Source organism: Rousettus aegyptiacus, unplaced genomic scaffold, assembly GCF_014176215.1.
Source record: "Rousettus aegyptiacus isolate mRouAeg1 unplaced genomic scaffold, mRouAeg1.p scaffold_m13_p_8, whole genome shotgun sequence".
In the NCBI taxonomy this organism is placed as follows: Eukaryota; Metazoa; Chordata; class Mammalia; order Chiroptera; family Pteropodidae; genus Rousettus; species Rousettus aegyptiacus.
This window is the reverse complement of record NW_023416311.1, coordinates 86,369,721-86,384,997: the sequence shown is the minus strand read 5'-3', so window position 1 is coordinate 86,384,997 and position 15,277 is coordinate 86,369,721. Positions and strand designations below refer to the sequence as shown.

Genomic DNA, 15,277 nt, shown 5'->3' with positions numbered 1-15,277 from the left:
CAAATTGTCTTCAGTTCATCCAATGGTTTTTTTTCACACCGTCACTAACAGCTTCTTTATTCTCAAATCAATAGAAATTATCTGCTTCTTATTTAAGTTCTCTTCAGGGTTCAACACTATTTGGAATTCCCTAGTATGATTTTTATAAAACTCCTCTCTCCTTATTTTCTCCCTACCTCTTAGGATGTTTCTCCTTCTTTACTTTGGCAAATCTCTTCTAATCTGCCAACCCCCAAAATATTAATGTACATCAAGATCCATACGACTCTTCATTCTCACTGCTGTCTCAAGGTAGCCGCGCTTATGCCCATTCTTTCAACCTACCACATTCGTTGAGTCCTTCATCTGTATTTCCAGCCTAGACTTTGGCTTGAGTTCCATTGTCATATAGCTAATATTTGATAACAGGATATCCAAAACTAGGTTCATCATCTTCCCCCAACAAAAACATACTTCCCTCTACATTTGGGAAATAATTCTACCAACCATATCATTTCTCTTAGAGTTATTCCAGATTTTCTTTATTTCCCACATGCCAGATTAGTTTATTATACAGTCAGAATGTCTCTCCTATAGATCACCCTCTCCATCACCACTTCAGCTAATTTTGTTCAGACTCTTATAATCTTTCTCTTGACAATTTCAATAACATTATTAAAGCTTTCTATAAATCCATTCAGACCCATCATATTTACTCTTCACTGCCATCAGAGTTATCTTTTCTATATGTAATAATTTCTCTGCTCATAGTTCCCCCATGGTTATTTATCTCCTAAAGGATCATATGCGACATGTATATAACATACAAAAGTTCTGCACAGAGATACAATTATTACAATATAAAGGATGAACTCAGGTCCAAAATCTTCAGCCCACATCAAAGACTTTATGTCTTTGGAAACAGGTCAACCCTGGCTGCTGGGCTCAGGGAATCGTGGTGGTATAACTATAAATGAAGAAGCTTCTCTGTCAAGGACATCACTTTCTCTCTAGTTCAGAATGTCTTGGGCATAAACCTAAGATTCTGTTTACTTTCCCGTCAATGTAGAGCAATGTTGGACATGATGCCATGCCTTTTACCCTGTTCTTCTCCCTGTCCTCTATCTTCCTGGGTGAAGCCTCTGCAATTGTTGTTTTATCGTTTTGTTTTTGTTTTCATCAGCTCAGGTTGTAGGTCATTGAACCTGCAGTGAGTTTCTTCCAATTTCACTGTTCTGACTCTAGACGGCTTCGTTCAGTTTATTCTCTGTTGATCTTTACATTTCTTCAGGTATTCGATAGTTTCTTCCAATTCCTAGCCCTGAATTTTCTAATTTATCCACTCCAAATCTGAACTTGTGTGAACAGAATACTACATAGAAGATCAATACAATCTAACCCAGAAGCCTACTACTTTGAGTTAGAATTCTACTGTATGATCAGATTTATTCAGCAAGTAATAGGATATCTGATGCAATCATATACGATGCATCTATTCAGACTCTGGCAATTTGTTACCTTTCTTCCTAACTTTTTACTTCTAAATTGTTTTATTTTGATTTGTAAAAAAAACTATTTCAATTTAGTAAAGATAAATTAGAAATTATAGGAAGGAAGAATGCCAAGAATGCCCCCTGCTTTCAACTTTTGATAACATCGTATTGCATTATTTCTTGGGTTTTTCTGTGCATCTTTATATGCACATATTTCTTAACAGATCATGCAATGTACGCAGATTGCTTTTAATTTTGGTTTTTAAACTTACTTTTATTTCAAAATTTTTTACTATTTTATAAATTTTGTCAATGTTTTTATATCGTTTTGAATGTTTTTAAATTCATTTTAATTTAAATATACTATAATTTATTTAAATTGTCCCTTATTATTCGATACTTTGTGTGTGTGCTATTTTCTATTACAAATCTTTACTATTACAAATGTTTGCAATTTGTTATTATATTATTACAAATGGAGCAAGATTACATCGCCAAGTGTCAAGCCAGTTCTTCTCAAGGTCTTTCCCTCTTCCTGTCTCTCACTTTTACCCCGATGCCATTTTCTCTACCTCAGACTACACCGAAGGGTAAACAGTGATTCATATAACCCTGAATATGTTTTCAGGGCTGCTTTCCTTCCCCCATAATGACTATACAAAATTTAGCCTGGAAGAATGGGAAGAAGAGGCAAAGTGGCGACCCAAGTTCAAGGAAGAAAGAAGGTAGTCTAAAGGAGCAGAGGGTACATTAATTGGGAAGATAAAGAGAAAACGGTTCTATTTTTTTTAAGTATAGTTAATATATAATATTATATAGGTTATATTCATTTCAGGCGTACAATATGACTTGACATTTCTATATCTTACAATGTGATCACCCCGTTAATTCTAGTAATCATCTTTCACCACGCAAACCTATCACGATATTATTAACTATATTCTTTCACCTTTTTCACCTCTCTCTCCACCCCCTCCCTTCTGGTAACCATTTCTTTTGTCACTGTTTCTATGAGTCTGTATTTGTCTTGGAAAACTAGTGTCATAGGGCTAGGAAACTGGGTGGAAGAATTCACAGACAAGCAGTGCTAGAAGGAGGAAGGCCCCCAAATTCAGTCAACAGCCCTAGGCTCTTTAAACATTCTTGTTTAGAGAGTAGGACTGAGATCTGCTGCGGGATGGAGGTGGGGTGATGATGTCATGAAAGCTGAGCCTCTCGCCTTGACCTGGGCGAAACTAAACTTTTTCTTGGGAGTTGGGTAGCAGTTCGCTATCAGCATTACAAGTTGTACATATATTTTTTAATTTCTAAAATTATATTGAGTCACTTTCTTTGACTGAACTCAGTTATTACCTCAGGGATAGAAGTAATGGGCATTTTAGAAGGCTGAACGATATCACCAAAGTACTCTCCCAAAATGTGGTAACAGTTTGCTTTCTCATTATGAATATCATACTTTGATGTCATTTGAGGCTATTTTAACTAGTTATTTTAGAAAAAATTAATTTTAAGCTAACATATCAATGTGAATTTGAAAGAAATCTGATGACTACCGAGAGAAAAATTATTGTTTTGCTCCAATGTCATATTGCAGATGTTTCCATAAAACTGGATGACTTCACTTGCAAAAGACATTTGAAATATCATATGCAGCCATATGTTCTAAGTGTAACAGATTACCGCTATATGAATGAGTTAAGGAACACTGTATTGTATAATTTGAGAGAACATTTGAAATATATATTTGAATTTCAGAAATTCATATTACAGACGTTCATATTTCAATGACAGAAATAGGAACATATATAGCTCACGATTGGAGTATAATCAGTTTGGTAGGACACTAAGCCATATTAAAATCTGGCCCTCTATCCAAACGTATATTCAAATTCACTGGTATTCCTCTAAAAGTCCTTGTTGGAGAGGAAGGACCAAGAACAATGCACAGATAGAGAACAGGATCTGGATAAATTCACCACTTAAATATTTAAGGAAGAATCATATGCATGGCCTCTAGGGGGCTCACTTCTGAACTGTGAGTAGATTGTGATTCTGCTGATCCTTTAATTTTGATATTTTATGTATTGTGGACTTTCTGAATTAATTTTTGATTTTTAAGATTTTTTTAAAAATATTATTTATGTTCATTACTGCGTTTTTTGGCAATCCTTAGGTTTGCAATGGAGGTGAGTGAAACACTCACCTTACTCCTGGCTCAGTGTACTTGCCCCAAATACTCTTCTTTCCTTCTCTGCTCAAGAGAGCAGAATACTCATATGGCCACCAAAAAAAAAAATCAGAAGTTCCTATTATATTCTCAAACCATACCTTTCCTTCATGGATTGTTTTTCATGCTTCTGAAGGCTTCCTTCTTTCTTACCTCACCATCACCAAAATGCCTGACATCTAACATACAGTAAATGTTCAATAAATCTTTGATGACATAAATGAATGAACAGAAGAGTCCAAACAATAAATAGGGATACTCTGACAGTTGGTGAGTTCTTTATCATTCACTTAATAACTGTTCAAGAGGAACCAAGTATTAAATGGGTGCTGAGAAAAAATAAACTTTACATACTCTTCCAACAACAGGTATTTTAAAAAATGAAATTGCTATGTCATGAGAACTAATTAGTTTCTAGTGATAATAATATGTCTCCTTCTCTTCCTTACAATATTAACAAAAACATAATGCTTAACTTAAAATGCATCTCGTTTGATTTTTATCTTATAATGATCCCGTAAGAAATCAGAAAAGGTAATAATAATTTCTATATTACAGATAAGGATGGTAAGGAAGGTAAGGTAGGTTTAATAAACTTCATCAAAGTCACTTAACTTATTTAAGTGGTGGAGCCAGGATTATAACCTAAATAATCTGACTCTGGATTCATGCTCTTAATCACTACACTTCACCACATTGATCACTCTTTTTCCACCCACTTTCTTTGCCCCCTTTCCCTAAATGAGCAAGACATACTTCTAAAATCTTCCAAGTCTCACTCTATTTTTAATAGATAAGTATTTAAGACATAAAGAATATTTCAAAAATCCCTTCTACTAAACTGCAGTGTTAATATATAGTTACTTTGTAAGACATAGGGTGTCAGGAAGAACAAGCTCAAAGCATCTCTGCTTCCAGTGCCCAGATGTGCTTATCAATTTGTTCCCAGATCTGTTCATACCAGTTTTATTCGTTATTGTAGTTATCTAATTTAACTAAAATTGTTTAAAATGATGAAGGATGAGTACAAAAAGAAAATTGCTTTAAAATTATGAAAGTTAATTTAAAAAATTCTAGTGATATTGTCCAAAAATGATTACTGTTGAATTAGAAATTGTCTACGACAGTGGTAAAATAGAGGGAAAAGAAGAGAGACATAAAAGTCTAAAAAGATTCTATATTCAGGTTGCTTTATAAAAATATATTTTAGCTCCACATTAAATAAAAACAAAAATGTAAATCATAAATGGTATGTTATGGATGTGGTTTATACAAAAAAATTAAAACGCCTGAGAATCCCAATCAGAAAATTCATATTTATAGGGAAAGACATGGTACTACATCAAAAACTGGCAGAAGTTATGGTAATTTTTATTTATGATTTAGGATACTTTGAAGTTAAGTTACTATCTTTAAAACAAATAGTTCAAAAAAAATTACTAATTCCAGTATTTAGTTGTAAAGGTACTTCTATTCCAGAGATGTTTGCACTTTTATTCTAGAGACATTTGCATTTCAATCGCAATTTCCAGAACCAGAAAAACAAAGAATTTCTCATAGGAGAATTTCAATCCCAAGGAAAAAGAATGACACAATTTTAGGATCTGAAGCTTCGTGTCACAATGAAGCACTAACAGAAAAGTGGTCATCCCTTGCAGTAAACCAGTCCCTGCTGTCTCATAGAGTCCCAGGAAATATCTGTTTTCTCACTTACAGTGCAGAGTTGTGATGCAGTGTAGTTGGTCCTGGCAAACAGAGGTTGGTAGCAAATTTTTGGACAGACAGCTTACTATATCAAAATGACATCCATTCATTTGTTTTTCTTCTGTATTAAATCTTTTTAACCAAAAATAACATTAGGCTAGCAACGTGCCAAAATGCTAAATTATTGTTAAAATATGTAAAAATATATTAATAAATAAATGTTCTCGAGAATCATTACACAGGTGATAGCTGAGGATTAAAAAGTAAAACAGTTCCTACTTAAAGGTGCTCACAGATTAGTAGAAATCAATTCGTGTGCTGAAATAATGAATTTTAACACAGCAAAATTTAACCATAATTCTTTCGTAGTATTTTATTCATTTCCTTTTTATCGGTTTAATCTAAGTATATTTCTTTTTGTAAAATATATCATTAAACAAATTATATATCAATTAGCATATAGAAATATGGCATTATTTTTCCAAAGATTAGTCTTTTGAGTGATGCTTGCATTATCCTAAAAGTAAGCACGTATTATCAAAAAAGAAAAAAAATGCTAGAACAGTAGTTTCAATAATACAGAAAAGACGTGGTGAGCCATACACAAATGAAACCATTAAAGTTAGCCAAGAGCCAGAAACTCCCGTTCAGAACATTCTTAAATGACTTCTGGCAAAACTGTTGCCTGGGTCCAAGATGCAAATTAAAGTGGCAGCAACTCTGGTTTAAATGTTTCATTCCTACCCGCGAGACCTACGGAAAACCTATTGGCTCTTCAGTTTTTCCTTTCGTCTACTAACGCTCCCGACCACGAAAAACTAAGTTGGAGAAACCATCTGATTGGCTAAGCAATGGATGACGTAAGTTCCCCAAGCCCACTGAGAGTCGGCCTCCCGAAGACTGGCTCAGATACCGCTTTCCGATTGGTCCTTAGGCAAGAGGGTAGGGACAATTGCGGAAGTTGACCTCTGGGGTCAAAACCGCGGTCGAAAATGGCGGCGGCCAGGTGTTGGAGGTTTGTGCGCCCCAGTCCGGGGCTGTCTTTGCACACCGCGGCCGAGGCCGCAGTCAGGGCTCCAGAAATACCCGGTCCAGATGTCGCGGCGGCCCCCACCGCTCGCTACCCGCCAATCGTGGCCTCCCTGACTGCCAAAAGCAATGCGGCACGGCAGCGGCGAGTGGAGAAATGGCAGGCGACGGTTCACGCGGCCGAGTCTGCGGACGAGAAAATGCGTATCCTCACCAAGATGCAGTTCATGAAGTATGTTGTTTACCCGCAGACATTCGCCCTGAACGCCGACCGCTGGTATCAGGGCTTCACCAAGACCGTGTTCCTGTCGGGTCTGCCTCCGCCGCCCGCGGAACCAGAACCCGTGCCCGCCCTGGACCTAGCGGCCCTGCGCGCCGCCGCTTGTGACTGCCTTTTGCAGGAGCACTTCTACCTACGGCGCAAGCGGCGAGCGCCCATCTACCAGGAACGTGAGGCCGTCGCCTCTCCCTTACTGGACCAGCTGGTGGCCACCCTCATGGGCCTGCTCAGCGCACACAACCCCATCCTGGCTGCCGCCGCCCTCGGTAAGCCTTGAGCCTCCCACGCCGGGCAGGGTAGGTGGGGATTCTAGGGGCCCAGTCCGACAGACTTGTCTCCTATTCATTCTCTTTTATCAGTTTTTTCTCAGTTCTTTGACTCCTAGCTGAGGACAACGTGGTTTAGTAGCGGTCACTGCGCGAGGAATATAGAGACTGGGTTGTCGCACCTGTGCTGTCACCTACTAACTGCAACTCTAGACTAGTAGCCTAAAGGCTCCAGGAGTTCAGTCCTTGGCTCTGCTTTGTGAAGGCGCAGCCAAATGGAAGGCGCAGCCAAATGGAAGAGAAAGGGCTCTTATAGAGCGGGACAGACCTAGAACGCCTTTTTGGCACTTGCACCAAAAAGTTACGTGACCATATGTCAATTCATTAACATCTTTTAGCCTAATTTTTCTCATTTTCAAGATAAGAATTACTATAATAGTATTTCGTTATGAAATTGTTGAGATTAAAGGTGATATTGATTAAAATACCTAACATTTATTCAGTACTTACTATGTGCCTGGCCCTGTTCTAAATCTTGTGCCAACTAATTAATCCTCACAATAACTATTTACAGTAGGTAGCATTGTTTTATAAATGGCAAAAAACAAAAACCGAGGCACAGAAACCTAAAATGTATCTAGTCAACAAAGCCTGTAGCTAATAGATTTGGCTGTCAGGATTCAGACTCAGTCAATCTGGGTTCCCAGTGAACAATCAGTAACCTCTATTTAATGGATAGACAGTTAAAAATTAGTGTTTCTGACATATTCATCACTTTATATCTGCCACCCAGTAGGCATCTTAATAAGTATTTATTGAATTAATGTTATTATAACTCAAGATGTGTGCTCAACTGAGTCTTGCAGTGTCACTGTTACTTCCTCTCACTTGGGAAGGAAGTGATCTTGAGCGAAGCATCATAGACTTTGACTACTCCTGATTGGTGGCATGGTTGACTAAATTAACTAGTTAGTTAACTAGAAAACTTAGTTAATCGTGTCAACTCAGGTTCCTCTTCTGTAAAAAGGAGACAATAACAATTGTTCATACCTTTCAGTTATCATGAAGGTCAAATTAGTAATTTATAAGACAGTTAGTTCTGACTCTATTAAGCTTTTTATTTCTAGGACATTCCTGTTCTCAACTGAGAAAAATCTTTGGTTATAGTGTTTAGTGTAGTGATGGTACAAGTAGACAATAAATGTATTGTGTGTTATATTTATGTTATGATCATTTAAGTTAAATGAGCACGTACTGCCGACGCTATGGAGTATTTTCTGATTTATTTTTATATCAGAAAGTATTTTCTGATATATTTTTAATTAGTACAATCATTCTTGAGTTCTATATTGCTGAGATTAGTACTCTCGTAATAATCAAATTTAAATGATCAGATAAGAAAATTTTGAATATCTTTTGGTAGATTGTAAACGCCCAGTTCACTTTTACTGGTTGCGTGGTGAAGAAATTATTCCTCGTGGTCATAGGAAAGGTCGAATTGATGCTTTGCGATACCAAATAGACGATAAACCACACAACCAGATCCGAATATCCAAACAACTGCCAGAGGTAAGGACTTATTTATTTATTGCATATGTACCTATTGATGCGTGATGAGAAAATGTCATAGGCACGCTGGATAATGAGCTACGTAGGTTAAATAGTGTTGGATGAATACTTGCCTTTTGAGTTTCTTTCAAATACATCCATCTGAAATTCTTTTTAAGCTTTTTAACCTGCTATTGTATATATATTCCCCGAAGGTCAGATAGTCATTTTAAGTGGGGTTAAGTCATCAGTTTTCAGGAACATACATATCTTTCCTGTTCTTAGTATAAAAATATAAAAAACTGATAATAGTTTATGAGTATAATTTATAATACCTACAATACCTTTTCACATGTCAAGGCATTTTTCTAATTATAAGCTGATCATGTTATATATATACAGTTCTTTTGGAGAAAAAAGTATATTTTGAGTGTTGCCTGTGTGTACATGACGGAGATTGGCACATTTTTTTCTGTATAAATCCACATAGTAAATATTTTAGGATTTGGGGACCATAAGTCTATGTTGCAATTATTGATCTGTTTTTATAGTATAAAAGTAGCCATGTAACACCTGTAAATGAATGTGCATAGCTGTGTTCCAATAAAACTATAAAAAGAAGTGACTGGCTAAATTTGATTCATCATTAGATAGTAATGTTATCAAATTATTTTGTAAAAGCATCTCATTTTAAGATTTTTAAATGTATTTGAGTAAAATTTGTATTGGTGCTACTGTAAATTCACTTATGACTTTTTCTTTAAGTTTGTACCACTGGATTATTCTGTACCTATAGAAACCCCTGTTATGAATTGTAAGCCAGACAAACTTCCTTTATTCAAACGACAGTATGAAAATACCATATTTATTGGTAAGTTTATTATTTGATGTATTGTGCTATAAATGTGTCTAAAGTGCCTTGTGCAAATTTGAAAATTAATTCTTGATGACTAAGGTTCAGGTAGTGTATAGCAATATAATTCATAAACTTAGGTTGCAGTATACATGAAAATTGGAAAGAAAATATTCTTTCAGCTCACCATTTAAAATTTTACTGTTTCTACTGAGTTAGCAGTATTTAACTTTAAAAATAAATAGTTACACTTGTTAGACTTTGTTGATTTATTATATAGAAAAAGTAATTTGTTTTTTCAGAACTGAAGTATAGAACTGGAATTGGGCAGTGATTGGCTTTTTTACAAAAGCCTGCTGTTTGTGTCACGCTCTGTGATAATCATCACAAATATAAAAATTAATAAGGCCTGATGCCTGCCCTTATGCAGTTTATTCTTTTGCTATTTTTTCTTCGTCTATTAATCACCAGCCGACTTCCAGAAGATTTTAAGGAATCAGCTTTTACTAGTCTACCAGACCTATTTTATCAGCTCCTCTCCGTCACTGTAGTCTGAGAATTTTGAGAAACTTTTGACTTTACCATAAAGTCAAGAATACCAACATTTTATAAAATATCGGCCCTTGTTTTCTTTACTTAGCAGCATCATATAAAAGTCAATTATTTTTTAAATTGAGAACAAGATATGTAATTATTACACTAAATAATATAGTTTTTAAAGTTAGAAGTGTCTGTATCCTTTGGCAAAACAACAAGAATAACAAAACTCCTTATGATGACTAATGGGTTTGACAAAACTGAAATAATATGGTATTTTAAATTAGTTTGATATATATTCTTTTGACTTATCGTGTGTCAGAGTGGGCTTGATGATAGCTAGCAGACTGTACTTTCCTGTGAAATTTAACTTTATTATAGTCAATTCAATCAGTAAGCCATTTGTATATTTTGAATACTAATCACATGATATGTAGAGGAGAAAGATGGGTTTAAATCAAATACTAAAAATGTTCTCCACGTGTTCTACATGTACATTTCGCATTTTTATTTTGCTCTTCAGGCTCAAAGACAGCAGATCCATACTGTTATGGTCATACCCAGTTTCATCTGTTACCTGACAAATTAAAAAGGGAAAGGCAATTGAAACAAAACTGTGCTGATCAGATAGAAGTTGTTTTTAGAGCTAATGCTATTGCAAGCCTTTTTGCTTGGACTGGAGCACAAGCTATGTATCAAGGTAAAATTATGGTGTTTTCTTGGAATATATCTGACATTTTTAAGAAAATTGTTTTTCTCTGTTAAAATGTAGATTGAATCTTAACATTTTGAAAATTTTTACATTGGCACAAAATATAGTTGTTTTAAAATCCATAATTAAATATTTTACATTTGTAGTTGGCAAGTGGCACTTAGGTAGTTACTTTGATCTTTTATGTTGATCACTTTTGGTTGTGAGTGGTTTTTTTTTTCTGATTGTGTTTTCAAGTATTTTAAAGACTATATAGCTAACTAAATCAACACTGTAGATGATAGGAGCTTTCTGAAGCCAGAAAAGGAAATGCTTTGGTGGATTAAATTTTAAGTTAAATCACAGCTATCCTTTATAAATTTTTTGAAGACCATATCTAGGATGTGGATTAGGTGATTGGTCATTCATTCAGTAAATAGTGAATGTTTTTTGTGTATAAGCACTGTTGGCCCTTGGAGATCCCATGTTCAATGAGATAGGCAGATCCTCCTCTCCTGGAGCTTATGTTATAGTGAGGAGAGTAAAGGATAATAAGCATGCAATATTTTAGGTATTGGTAATACTATGAAGAAAATATACTAGAAAGGGGTAGAATGATTTATAGTGTGCAGGTGTAAATGGGGTATGGGGCAGAATCTGTCTAAACATAATAATTTAGAAGAGGTCTTCAGAAAAATGACATTTGACCAGAGACCTGAATGGCAATAGGCTGCTATACCTAAACTTGGGAGAAAGACACTTTTAGGCAAAAGGAATGGCAAGTAAGTCTCTGAAGTTGAAACAGACTTAAGGTGTTTAAGGAAAAACATGAAGACTAATAAGGAAAGCAGGAGAAGAATTATCAGGAATGACCAATAGAAGAAGCCAGAGGTCATATTGCATAGGACTTTTAGAGTCCATTTTGAGGCATTTGGATTTTATTATGAAACCTAAAGTAATATAATATGTAACTATCTTAATTCTATGTAAGTACCCAGGAGGAATCTTAATACAGATTTAATGTCAGGCTTACCTTTTTCCTTTATGTATATATTTCAAACTTTTACTCACAATTGTTGACTTATGTTTTTATAAAAGAAGTAAATGTACAGAACAGGAATAGGATTAGACAGAATCAGAAAAAGTGAGGAACCTTTCCCGAAGATATTAGAATGGTACTGTTTACTCACGGAAGATAAATTTTTTTTGCAATATAATTAATTCCTCATTTTAACAGTATTATTCATTGGATGTCTCCATTAAGGCTTGGCTCTGGCAGTAGAATTTAAAAGTATTAAAGCCGGTCAGCCAGGAATAAGAAGCAGTCAGAAAATTTGAGTTATAAAGGTATTAAGGCACCCCGAAGCCTTATCACCTAAGACATGCTAAACAAAATGACAGCAACTCATAAAACAAATTTTGAAATATGTGAAGGAAGACACAGAATTTGTCTGAGGACATGGTTCAAATACTTGGAAAGTTAGGTGTTTTGCTGAAGGGATTTTTTTTTTTTTTTTTTGGAAAGTTGGCGAAATAAATGGCCGTAATGATTATTGGGTGGCAGATGCTACTGGTATGGGGAAAATTTGAACATATTTAAAGTGGATGAGTAATGATGTAGTTAATACTAGATGTAGGAGAGATCTGTATAGATATAACTTGTTACTCTTAGGTAAAGTAAGTTAAGGTTGAAAGCTGTTGAAGGCAGAAATTGTTGAAAAGATGTATCATGAGTTTGGTGATACTAGGCGAGAGGAAATAATTCTGGATGCAGACATAGAATATAGGATTAGAATGGAAAGAGAGAGCTTTGAGGTCTTTAGGGATTTGGTAGGTAAAATATCTAGGTTTTTGAAGGTATTCAGTACCCTCTATTGCAGGGGTCCCCTGGGCCACCATAGACCAGTACTCATCCATGGCCTGTTAGGAACTGGGCCACACAGCAGGATGTGAGCAGCAGGTGAACAAAGCTTCAGCTCTATTTGCAGTGGCTCCTACTAGCATCACTGCCACAGCTCCACCTCAGATCATCAGGCATTAGATTCTCATAGGAACACTGGGACTAAAAAGGTTGGAGACCGCTGTAGGCTAATGGATATGTTTTGTTTTGGTAAAATATATTCTATGTAAATTTCACTGTAACTTTTCTTCTATAGGATTCTGGAGTGAAGCAGATGTTACCCGACCTTTTGTCTCTCAGGGTGTAATCACAGATGGAAAGTACTTTTCCTTTTTCTGCTACCAGTTAAATACTTTGGCACTTACTACACAAGCTGATCAAAATAACACTCGTAAGAATATATGTTGGGGAACACAGAGTAAGCCTCTTTATGAAAAAATAGAAGATAATGATGTGAAAGGTTTTAACAATGATGTTCTACTTCAGATAGTTCACTTTCTACTGAATAGACCAAAAGAAGACAAATCACAGCCATTGGAAAACTAAGAAGAGACATTTGATTCAGGAATTTGGAAATATTTAAATGTCACTGATGAAACAATAAAAGTATTTTTAATGGTGAGACTTGTGACTGTCATTATTAAATGCCTTAATTTTTGAAGCAAATATTTGGTATGTTAACCTGTGATTAGACCTCTCATTCTGCTCAAAATATACACTGAAAGATTTAATTTTAGGTATACTATTGATTTAAAAGTAATTTGATTTATATATGACTAACCGGTGAGACTAATTGGACTATCTTCAATACCTAATAATACATGTGATTTTAAAAGTAATATAAGGGCAGGAATTCAAATTCTTGAGAATATATGTTTTTTGTTAACATTTTTCCTTTTTGTTTTTAATATTTTTGTTAATATGATAATAGAATTTTCAAAGTCCTTTCAAACTCCTTTAAAACATGAACAGTATTTTGCAAGTATAGGAAACAGGCCCAGAGGAGTTAAGTGACTTTTCTAAAGTTAACAGATGATTAATAATACAACTGATGAATTTATGTTCAACTTAGGTTCTTAGCATTTAGAAGTAATGTTAACATTTCAGCTAGTGACATTTGCTCTGTCCCAAAGATTAAAACTAGGTTTGCTATGTTTCTAAAACAATTGTGAGTTGCAAAATTGTTAATCTTGCAGAGAATTAAATTTCATTCAAAACAATTTTTAGTGAGAAAAAAATGTTTCTTTAAAAATCTTTCATCTCTAATTCCATACAGTATGGGTTTTTGTTGTAATTGTCAACATAAAAAGGGAAAGGGGTTATAAAACATCCACATTTCGATTCTGTTGAAAATTGTAAGATCTGGCAACTCTTAAGTTTATATTCTTGCATGTTAACAATAAACAGGAACTGGAAATTATTCTGGGTCTCTTTATTGGGGACATACTCTTTACAGTTTGTCACATTCTCCCCAACTTTTATTTCTCCTCTCTTTACTTGGTGAACATCATCAGGCATACCTCACTAATTTCTGTTAAATGTTTTGTTCCTGAGACACCAAGTTTATGACCCCTGAGTCCAAATTACTTTAAGAACTTGTGTTATTAGTGACAAGTTCTTACAGTTACTTTTTAGGCTTTAGCAATCTCATTTTTCTAACAACAGACATAGTAATGATAAAGTCAGAAGAATTCAATTTCACTTGAGATAATTAAATCAAAGAAAACTTAATTTTTGAGTTAGAGGATATCACTATCTGGCAAAATACATGAACTTCTGTTCCCTTCCTCTTTTACTACATGAAGGGCAAAGTGAATCCTGATTTCTTTTGTTTTGACAGTTTACTTATCATGAGGTGGAGAGAAATTTTGTTCATTTTCATAGAACCAAAGTTGACAAGCAAAAAATATTTTGACACTACACTGGGTATTTAGTTTCCCTTTCTGCCCTAAATCAGATTGTCTACAGTATCACACTTCCCAGTTGTGGCAAGAGGGTTGAGATGCTCTTAAAGGGTTGAGCCCTTGTCAGACTAGAGAAGGAGCCCAAATGGTGATTCTAGACTGGCTGGAAAGCTATGAGGTCACCTATCTTTTTTTTTTTTTTTTTAAAGGAAGGGATACCTTCAACTTCTGCTTCCCTAAATGGTTTACGAGATTATTTGGAAACATCTACTTGAAGGCATTGAGAGCTAACAAGGTAGTGAATAATTGCCAGACTGATAATCTGGAAGAAAATAGGTGAGCCTACTATTGGGCTTTTTCTCTGGAGGAAGCATTTAACTAATAAGAAGAGACTAAGAGGCTGAGTAGCATTTCATCAACCTTGTGAGACTAGAAGGACAAAAGTTAAAATATAGGACCTCTGGGGTTGGAACTCCCTTAGCATAACTTAGTTTGAGACCCAGAAGGACCACATCCTTGGGGTAAGGGTGAAGCAGGAGTAAACCACAGACAGTGGCTTAGAATTGAGTCACCTAGATAGCTCAGAAAAATCTAAAAATTTAAAAGATTAATGTAAACTGAGATTTCTACTATACTAGGAGTCTCAAAAATACAGATCTGGAGAAGGGCATTTTCTTAGGCCTTAAATTATTTCTACGAACATTTTTTCTAGTATAATATCTCCATATAATAAGTGAGCACAGGAGAAGAAACAGCAGAAATGAAAACCAGCAGAAACAATAGACAAGAGAAACCAGACCTAAAGGGGTACCAAATATTTAGATTGTAAGATAGATAGACTTTAAAATTAATGTTTACTGTATTCA

The 15,277-nt window shown here is 35.1% G+C and overlaps 1 protein-coding gene across 1 annotated transcript; it reads left to right on the top strand.

The window, feature by feature from the left end:
• Positions 1 to 6,373: 6,373 nt before the first annotated feature.
• On the top strand, positions 6,374 to 13,927 carry MRPS30 (mitochondrial ribosomal protein S30). Its single transcript, XM_016161148.2, has 5 exons — positions 6,374 to 6,978; positions 8,402 to 8,547; positions 9,292 to 9,397; positions 10,440 to 10,616; positions 12,764 to 13,927. Exons 1-5 carry the CDS (start codon positions 6,396 to 6,398, stop codon positions 13,051 to 13,053), a joined length of 1,302 nt encoding a protein of 433 aa, XP_016016634.2. The 5' UTR covers positions 6,374 to 6,395; the 3' UTR covers positions 13,054 to 13,927.
• The last annotated feature ends 1,350 nt before the right edge of the window (positions 13,928 to 15,277 follow it).